Below are 10,089 nucleotides of genomic sequence, written 5' to 3'. Positions count from 1 at the left end.
AAGAACAAAAGAACCAGGAAGCTTCATGACATTGACAAGTCAAGTCATAAAATGGCATGGAGGTCTACAAACTATGAATGCTAAGAAGAAATAGTTTGGCCCGAGGAGAACAAATCTAAATGTTCAATTAGATTTTTAGTCATTTTAAATACATTGAAAAACAGCATGTGAGTGTGAGACGGTGCCACTTACTTGATCTGCTTGGCATTTTTGTAGCGGACAAAAACAACAATGGGATAAATGTGAACGCTGTGGAGCCTCTCGATGGCATGCGGCGCAATGTCCAGCAAACAATGACAACCCTGCAATGGAAATCAAATTAAATCCTTCTTAAGACAAGCGAGTTTAAAAATATGCTGTTTGCAGATTTCTTTACTGATGTCAGAGATGAAATAAAACAAACCCTTACCGCTATGGATTGGGTACAGGCGAAAAAAAGAGTTATGTTGGATTAAATGCGGTTGAAATGTAGCAAATACCTTCTCGGTTATTTCCTTTATGGACGCAACAGTGGTCACATCAAAATGGCCGCTGCGGCGCTTGTAGTCTATGAAGAGGCAGTCCTTGACACCTCGCTCAATGGCTTGTTGGGACGCCTTCATGACTTCTGCAGAAAAAACAAAAATATTGTCGTCATGACGACATCAATTATAATTCGGCCTGTGGCTATCCAATGTTTTGGTAAACTGAGATCCCAATAAAAATTCTAATTAAATAATCAGGTATTTGAAGAAAATCAGGTACAGTGATACCTCGGCTTACGAACGCTTTAGCTCACAAACTTTTCGCCTGACTAACATTAAATTCGCGAGAATATAATCTCTAATACGAACTAGTTTTCGGCGGACGAACCAAACCACATAGCACCACGGTGACTGGCGGACTAGTTTTTCACACCCGCTTTCTTTGAGTGCAGACGTGGTTTGTTATCGAGTGTGAGTACTTTTGCTATTATGGGACCAAGCTAGTGCTAAACCAAAGTGGACATAAAAGAAAATTACGGTCGAGCGGAAGAAGGAGCTCATCGAAAAACATGAGCGAGTTGTGCGTTTGTGTGACTTAGCGTCCCAGTACGAGTATGTTAAGTCGACCATTGCTACATGTGGCTAAGGGTGTTTCTGTGTTGTATAAGCAACGGTCTCAGGCAATAGAAGCGGTTGAAAAACATCTGTTGATTTAGATTAACGAAAAGCAGCTAGCAGGGGACATTGTGAGTGAGTGTATTAGCGGTGAGAAAGCACGGAAACTTCACTTGGATATCATCAAGAGGCAACTACATCAACGACCATCACAAAGGTAAATAAAATGACTTTATTATACAGTACAGTTTATTTCTTTAATTACAATCCAACAGGATATTTATTATACATAAAATAATGTAGTTTCAAGCCTTATTTAATCGAAAATTGTGTTTTATGGGGACCTGGGAACGGATTATTCTCATTTTTAATGGTTTCTTATGGGAAATAAATCTTCGGCAGACGAACCTTTTGCCTTACACACACTTTCTGGGAACCAATTAAGTTCGTAAACTGAGGTATCACTGTATTTTGTAGGGGGAAAAAATGATATTTTTTGATACAGCAGACACAAAAAGTGTCAGATTGAGATTTTGGTCTATGACACGATTTAGGTCTATGACACGAGTGACATTCGAAGGACAGCAGCTATTTTGCCGGCTAAAAACAAAGTTCAGTCAGCCTGGCTTTTACAATAGGGAATCAGTCGGAACGGTAACTAGGCTGCCATTGGGCCATATTCGTCCATTAACCTGAGTGCTGCCAAGTGCGCGACGAGGACTGTACAATACCGTGTCAACATAACCAAGTATTTATTTATTTATTGCACTTCATTAGTGATTGAACAATATTTCTGGGCAACATTATACTGTTGTCATCGGAAGCAACAATCTGTGACCCCCCAAAACACATCCTGGAAAGTCAGCCGGTGAGCTACAACATACTACTGGGAAACAATTTTAAAATAAAAGTGTGTCTCAATCTTAATATAACATTTGGCAACTAATGTTTAGTTTTTAAGTCGGTCTGCTTTGCATATTGGTGGCATAATATGTGGCATAAAAAATTGTTGCTGGAATTTGGTTGACATCTCCCTGACAGTTGACATGTAAATAAGCTTCTTTTGGAACCATGGTATGAGGATTAAGGACCTGTTTCAGACCTCATTTCGTTTCCCTATCTATTATTCAAGGAATGTTCAGGAATATTCGACATGCTCCCTCCCGTCTGTTACACATCTCATTGTACCAAAATCAATACAGATATTTATGACAGTGCAAAACTTCACCTAGCACACATCGGAAGAACTTCCCCGGAGACTCTTTGACCAGCATCTCTTTGACGGGGTCCATCAGTGGGCCAAGGACGAGCACGGGTCTAGGGGAGGTGCACTCCACCTTCTGGACCCGCTGGTAGGCTAGGCTAACGCAGTCTGGAAAACACGTGATAATAACATCGGCAAGGAGTTCAGTGAGATTCCGACAGGGTTGGCTTGCGCTCACCTTCCAGGAAGGGGATGGAGTCTGTGCTGATAGTATCCAGAGCAACTGTCTCCTTGCTGTCTTTGGAGCTACTACGCTTGTGCTTCTGCTTCCTCCTGAAAAAGGAGCGGCGGGCGGCGGCTGAAAGCATCTTGCCGGATTCTTCTTTCATCTCAGTCACGCTGTGTCGCCGGTAAAACTCTTGGTCCATCCTGGAATGTCAGAGCCCATGTTAATTATTATTGTGATTCATGTAGCAATAATAATAATAATAATAATAATAATTCATTTTTCAGAAATGGCATTGTGTCCCAAAATTTATTTTTGATGCTAATTTAGAAAAAAATCAAATTTATTTCCAGTACATTGGATTTTTGAGAAATGTTCATTCTTAAGTATGGCCTATAAACGTTTCAGCCAAAAGACTGAACCATGCGTTGCAATTTACAGCTTTGACACTTCTATAAATAAATAAATGCAGGAAAATCCACTCGCTGCTGAACGTAACACTTCATGCATATAAATGTCCATTAAGTAGAATAAGGGTGCCCAATCTTTTTTGACCGAAGCTCTACTTTTCTAGCAACCGAGCTCCTGTGATAGACACATTACGGGACATGTGGTGCATTGTGTTCTCTACCCACATGTACTTGCTAGGGATCTGCCCCCTCTGGATCTTCTGCGCGTTCTCGTCCAGCTGCCAGGCCATCCATGTCCCGAAGCTGCCTTTTGGTAATGACTCGTCCACATACAGGATGTCGTCTTTCTTGAACGTCAGGTCCCCCTCCGCCTCACCCACGCGGTCGTAAAGTGCCCTGGGAATGGGGCAGAGGTGGATGCATGGCGAGTTTATGTTGAGGATGGTGGAGAGAAGAGGCGAGCGTAAAGTTGATGAGGCGGCAGATGCGACGGTAGTTTGGCGGGCGAACAGGATAATGAGATTGGGAAAAATGAGTATATCTACACACGCTGTAGGCCTCGTTTAAGTAATTCCCCCAGCAGCCTATATTTGATATCCAGGCAGACTGGGTGTGACATCACCAGCACACTTTCTTATATGAGAAGTGACTGAGGCAGTTGCTTTGACATTCACTGATCACCTGGCCCTCTCCCAGCGAACACTCCCAACAATGAAACTCTTTTCTGATGTTTGGTACAACTTGTTTTCAGACTGACACCAGGAAGCACTCCGAGTACTGGCTGATGGAAAAGGGATACCGCCAGTACTTTTCATGTGTAACATTTCATTGAACACAACGATAATATAATTGCAAGACATTTCTATATAAGTCAGACGATCATTCGCCGATGTATCCAACTGCAGCAAATGCATAGTAGGGTTTACGTGATCTACAAGTATCGGCAGCCTCCTTAAATTAAGACTGATATAACCCGGTATTGGTATTCACCCGGATTTCACCAAATCCAATAGTCCCAGAGGATATTCCTGTGTTTCAGTAAGGACATGGACAACTCAGAGCAGCAACCTTAAAAGGCTGCCGGTGGCGGTGGAGTGAGGGCAGAGATGAGTTAACCTAAATTGGACATTTAGAATCACAGTGAGCATCTGAGATGTAATTGGTTTGATGAGATAGACGCCTGCCTTGGCCAAGGGCTGCTCCGGCGGTTGCTTTATTAAACATCAACATGGACACACACGAGGACGCTTGGGGAAATTTAAGTGGTCTTTTCACACTGAGCATGTGTGTAATGTGCTCTTGTGTGTGTGCGTGTGTGTGTGTGTGTGTGTGTGTGTGTGTGTGTGTGTGTGTGTGTGTGTGTGTGTGTGTACCTAATATAAAAGCCATCTCCTGGAACATCTTTGAGCAGATTGAACTCATCCAGCCGATGCTGCACCTTGAACGTGACAGTCTCCGCCGGCTTCAACATCTCCACATAGACTTCTTCTGCCGTCTTATTCTTCATATTGGCAGAGTTATACTGCAAAATGAGTCCGGGACAAAAGAAGGGCAGTGTTCATCCTGGTAGTGTGCACTTATCTAAGAAATTATTTGCACCATCTTATGTGGGCGACAAGCTTTCAGTTGAATTAAAGGGCCGCCGTATTGGTTTGAGCCGCAGACAAGGAAGAGAGCAAACAGGAGAGAAAATTGAAGGACAAGAAGGGTGACTGAGCTGCATGCTAATGAGCAATTCCTTTTATAGACTGAGGGAGCAAGCCAGAAATACTTCATAATTATTAATAAGATTCGTGATTTTACGGGCACGTGCATTGGCCAAACGAAATGATAGAAAGCTGACAGGTTCAATGGTGATTAATGATGAGTTAAAAAAAGACTGTTATCTGTGCATTACAGGACGTCACTTTGTTAGAAATAACGCAAGTCTGAATGTATCCATTCAGAAATAGTCGTGAATTCATTTCAAAGCAACGAGCAGCTAACGACTATCATTATATGTGCAACATTATTTTCTATAAGATGTTAACTCATTCACTGCCATTGCCGAATTTATTTGGAAATTGAAAATCATGACGTGGAGTGCCATTCCCGAATTTGTTCGGGTTTTGTTTTTTTTTTTCTTGCGGGGTGTGGTGATAAAGCACTGGTCAGAACTCTGGCAATGTTTTTTCCCTTCCACAAGAGGGCAGCATTTGCCTTTTGTCCATATTAAGCGTTTGTTACGCTATATAATATATTTTGTATAGCTGCTCCAATTTCAAGCTCAGATAACTGCAGAACCAAATAACTTGGGAACTAACTATTTTTTTCAGATGAAAGAAGAGTCAAAGGTTTCTAACGCTTTATTAAATGTTTATGTAGTCCTAAAACTCAATATTCTGTGGGTCCTACAATTTGAGTGAAAATGACAAAAACTTGCATTGGAGTGGACACATTTTTGCACATTGTCTGGCAGTGAAGGAGTCAATTGTGAAAACAAAAAAAAATGTTTGTAAGAGGTGCAAGAATGGCGGAGACCACTTTTATGAAGTGCTGATTGTTTTCAATATGTTGGGTAGAAGTAACCAACCATGGTTTGGACATCCACATCCTCTGAGCAGTTTTTGCACATATAAATATTTTGTTAATGAAGACCCAAAATGTACCCAATTTACCTCCAGAATCAGGTCACCTGGACGTAGGCCATCAGCCCCTCTGGCAGGACTGTCCTCATCCAGACTATCTATGAAGACCCCTCGTAAGTTCCCTCCACATAGGGTGATTCCCACCTCTACTCCGGGTCGGTGCACCGTCACCAGCCGAGGCTCGCCCGCTTTCTTGTTGCAATCAGAGTGTATTCTGGTAGGCAACATGGACACACATTGTCATTGCAGTTCCGAAGAAGTTTTTTTCTCTTTATTCCATTTGTAACACTTGAGAGACTGTATGTACCTGACATAGTTTTGGGGGCTGGTGGTAGGTGTGGTTTGTTTGGAGGATGGTGTGAGGGTGCCCTCGTCCTGTTCGCTGAGCGTATCGATGGCTGAGTGATTTTCCGGTGTGGCAGCGCCACTCCCCTGCGGCGTGGATTGAGTACTGACTGGCTCGAGACGGGAGCTACAAGCAAATAATAAACGGTAAGCAAGCACATACAATTGTCCTTGTCCATGAGCTTGGAGATCATAATTAGCTGTAAGGAAGAACATGCTAGGAACAAAATTGTTGGCAGATGGCCATGAAGGCAAAGACCGTCTCGAAAATACTACCATACCTTAAAATGAATATATTTTCTTAAAATGTTCCAATAGTAACCACACCCCTGGCTATAATCGAATAATTATATTAGTTAAGGGGGTTCCTTTCTCCACTAAAGCTGATTCGATACGGATTTTGATGCGTCTGGCACAAATGATTCTGTGAAACTATTGGATTGGGATCATCTCAGTGGCACCACGATTAAATTTGCTACTGTTCAGTTCGAGAGGGTATAATGCACTTACATATTTTAATCAGTCAACACAACTGAAAGACAATGATGGTAATGGACAATTTGCAAATGATGTAAACTAAATCAAATCATAGCTGTGTAAATCATATATGGTATATAATTATGGAATGATGCAAACTATTAAATCATACAAAGACAAGTTCAAAAACTCATGAGATTAAGTCGGGCATTAACTGATTCAAAGCCTTGCTCAGGGTCCTTGTAGTAATTTGAAAACTTTCACAGAATGCAAATGCACCAACTTGACTCGCAGCACAAATATTACAAGTACACGTACAGGCTTAGAAAAACATACGACAAAGTAGAGATAACTTTTTGGTGGAGTCAGTCACTGGAGCTAAAGGTCCTACGTGTGGAGGTATGGACACAAGAGAGCTACCTGGAGCGAGAGTGGTTGCCCGGCTGGTACATGTGCGGGTTGTACTGGGCCATGATGGTGATTGCATCGCATTGCTGGCCAATAATGAGTCGAGCTTGTTGCTCCGTAGCATTTCGCAAGTTGATGCCATTGAACTGAAGAAGGGAAGCCAAAATTTAGTTCAACTGGACCACATGCGGGCGATCAACAATGAGGTCAGGTGGACTGACTGCTGCAATCGGATGACAAAGCTATTTGTGTTTTTACCTCCAGTAACTGGTCTCCGTACTCCAGTCCTGCCTGGTGAGCGATGCTGCCTCCGGTAACTTTAGAGACAAAGATACCACCGTTCTCCCCGCTCACGATGGAGATGCCCAGAGGCTCGGCGCCTTTGTGTACGATGACATTGCGGGGCTCCTCCAGGTAAGACCTGCAACGAAAGAGTCAAGTTTGTAAGCTATTGAATGAAGGAAGAAAAGGAGCAGGGTTTCATGGTGGTTCATCTCGTTTCCTTTAAAAAAAAAAATCCAAAATTGTGTATTTCCTCAAACAGTGAAATATAACGTAGCTTACTATACCCTGGATTGGTCATTATCCAATCACAGGGCAGAAGACAAACAATGTCGGAAGTGTAACATGAGCCACATTGACATTTCCCCCCCTCTGAAAAAGAGGAGGTATCTAACTAGTGACACCTCATTTTGTTGAGTTGGACAACACACACGACGATAAATTGATGTCAGGGTTGCTAGTAAAGTGGATGCCAATATTTGAGGGAAATTGCCTGTTTTCCTTTCAGATGTGATTGTCAGTTTGCATTTATTTACCAAGGGGAATCTGAAAAGGCTTACAGAGTGGCGTGTGACTGTGTGATACTTTCATCTGAATAGACATGAACTTTGTGTGTCTTCATGACAAGTCGACATGAGGCATTGAACAAAATTCTGTGATGGAAGATCAGAGGGATGAAGTAGCAGCCAGGAGACACAGGCCAAACCAAGTGGTGTACAAACACGGCAAAGCCTAAAAGCTCAAAGTTGAGTAATGCTAAAAATGCCATTGCGTAACATACACAGTGCAGACTAGAGGATCACTAGGCTTCTGGCCAATATACACACATGCATATTGACCACGAGGATGTCACATGCAATATTTGAGAGGGATTTCCCTCCACGTGGAGGAACAAGTGCAGACAGGACCAACAGATGAATAATGACAGACAGTGGTGCCTTGAATTCGGAATTCAGCTTATTCCTCAACCACACATGTAACTCAAAAACATATCTCAAATCCTCACATTTAATCTGCGCAAGTGCCCCAAAATGCAATGTATTAAATGAGAAAAAAAGTTAAAAAATAATTAATTTAATAAGAAGAAAATAAGCACTGCATCATTATAATTGAATGTGCATTGTGCTGCTCATTTTTGTCTGCACACATTGACGAGCATAATACATGTAAAAATATGGAACTAAAATTAAATGATGAAGCTTTTTTTCCTGGTTATAAAAAAATATAGAAGCCTGGGTTGTTCTATGTTCAGTCTGCGTGTGGTGCTACTACTTGCGTGTGGTAAGAACATTTAGCATTGGATGTTTTAAAGTCAGCTTCAACCTGGAGATGTTAGTTAATATAATGAAGCAATCAAGTTTTTTTGTGAGTAACTGTTCCTGATCTAAAATAAAATAAATAAAAACATCTGGGTAATGGTTAATATCTTGAAAAAGATGTGGTCATTTATAGGTCAAGGTACCACTGTATATTCAAATCAAGAATATATAACTTGGGGCCTCCTCTCGTGGCATTCCAATCCAGCATGCAGGTGACAAGCAATTTAAAAACTGTAGAGTTCCCTTTGAGTTCAAATGCACCACATCTAGTTCTGCATTCCATATGGCGCAAGAGATTTTCTGCTTCTGTCTGTGTCATCTGCCAAATGGCAGATAAGCAGGCAAATGATGGGGGGCTCAGATAGCAGCAACGGGGTGGCAGATTGGGAGGCGTAAAGTGTCTGGGCGTGGCGACGCCAGCAGTGCCATGAGGCTGAACGAAGCTGAGAGACCTGAGAGAGGAGAACCTCGGCCTCACAGCCAGAGGAATCCTTAGAAAAGATTGGTTACGGTAAAGAAATCTGGAAACGTCAAGTGAGTCGGAGAACCAACCGGGAGGCAAATAAAAGAGGAGGACACACATATATCATAGTGAGATAGTAAAACTTGTGATTGCTGTAGGCTGCTGTCATGCAAAATGAGAACACCGATGTTAAAGGACAGAAGAGAAGCAAGTGATAAGCACAAGAGTCATTCTAAATGCCGCAGAGGGGACACTGACAGTGATGGACCGGGTGCTTGGCAACACCTTTGGAATCTTTAAGGAGCATCTCTAAGACTAGTGATAGAGATGATTCCTATTATCACTGCCTCCATCCTTTATCCTGCGACAGTCTTTTATTCAACATTGTGCCATAACAGCGAGCGCTCTCATCTATTTGACAGCAGAGTCAAAAACATTGTGACAGTAGTGCAGACATGCCATCCAGGAAGGAATTGACAGTGGCGCGCCTTCATACCTGTCCTTCCTGCGCTCGCCGATTGGCACTGGGCTGACTGAGATGCGGGGTAAAGTGGAAATGGAGACTTGCGATTGTTTGCCGTCATAGGACGACGTCTCCATGTTGAGCGGTGAGTGCGGTGGTGTGATGAGGCTGGGGCTGCTGCATTCTGAATGCGAGAGGGACCCTGTGTGGAAAAAGCACCCGTTTTTGGGGGTCATTGACATCTTGCATTCCAGACACATTGCACAAGTCAGACAAGTGTGATCACGGCTGTCAAGTCAGACAAACCTCTATCTGAGCCAAGCATAGAGCGAGGATAACGAGGAGTGGAAGGGATCTTGATCCTTTCCGCCCGGTACTGGACATTATTCGACGAACCTGCGAAGTTAGATGGCAGATGATTGAATAAGAGGGTGACGCCCGAAAACAAAGAGAGATGGAGTGGGTGACTTTGCGGGTGCATGCATACATGCGTGCCTGACTGACCGAGTCGTGCGCTGGAGGGCAATGAGTGTGTACCGTGTGACGCCCGGCTGCTGCGGGATGACGCGGACTCGGCATAGTCGCCGCCCCGCTTCTGCTGGCTAAGATCCAGACTCAAGCGACCCTGATGTTGAGGGCTGGCAAAGGAAGAGCGTGGATTAAGCCTTCGGAAATTAAATTATGCATATAATGTGTATACAGTCCTATGAATATGCAAGATATTTCACAGTTAATTAAATTGATGCGATGACCCAAACGGCCACTGTAAAACATTAAAGCGAACCA

The 10,089-nt window shown here is 42.9% G+C and overlaps 1 protein-coding gene across 5 annotated transcripts in view; it reads right to left on the bottom strand.

The window, feature by feature from the left end:
* The window catches only part of LOC148889302 (disks large homolog 5-like), a 52,723-nt gene that overhangs the window by 2,337 nt on the left and 40,297 nt on the right, over nt 1–10,089 (bottom strand). For 3 of the 5 annotated variants that reach the window (XM_089011859.1, XM_089011861.1, XM_089011862.1), the window contains 13 exons: nt 9,808–9,941; nt 9,610–9,699; nt 9,337–9,505; nt 7,035–7,197; nt 6,789–6,922; nt 5,854–6,018; nt 5,577–5,760; nt 4,293–4,441; nt 3,145–3,315; nt 2,522–2,712; nt 2,308–2,451; nt 480–607; nt 193–302 (listed from right to left, as the gene is read on the bottom strand). In XM_089011859.1, the coding sequence (XP_088867985.1) occupies nt 193–302; nt 480–607; nt 2,308–2,451; nt 2,522–2,712; nt 3,145–3,315; nt 4,293–4,441; nt 5,577–5,760; nt 5,854–6,018; nt 6,789–6,922; nt 7,035–7,197; nt 9,337–9,505; nt 9,610–9,699; nt 9,808–9,941 (1,932 nt within the window). The remainder of the gene's footprint in view (nt 1–192; nt 303–479; nt 608–2,307; nt 2,452–2,521; nt 2,713–3,144; nt 3,316–4,292; nt 4,442–5,576; nt 5,761–5,853; nt 6,019–6,788; nt 6,923–7,034; nt 7,198–9,336; nt 9,506–9,609; nt 9,700–9,807; nt 9,942–10,089) is intronic. The other 2 variants (XM_089011860.1, XM_089011863.1) reach the window with 1 other exon arrangement.

The sequence above is a fragment of the Hippocampus bargibanti genome, linkage group LG13 (genome assembly GCF_051943395.1).
Source record: "Hippocampus bargibanti isolate YZ-2025 linkage group LG13, ASM5194339v1, whole genome shotgun sequence".
In the NCBI taxonomy this organism is placed as follows: domain Eukaryota; kingdom Metazoa; phylum Chordata; class Actinopteri; order Syngnathiformes; family Syngnathidae; genus Hippocampus; species Hippocampus bargibanti.
Note: the sequence above shows the minus strand (reverse complement) of the source record. Positions and strands in the feature narration are given on the sequence as shown.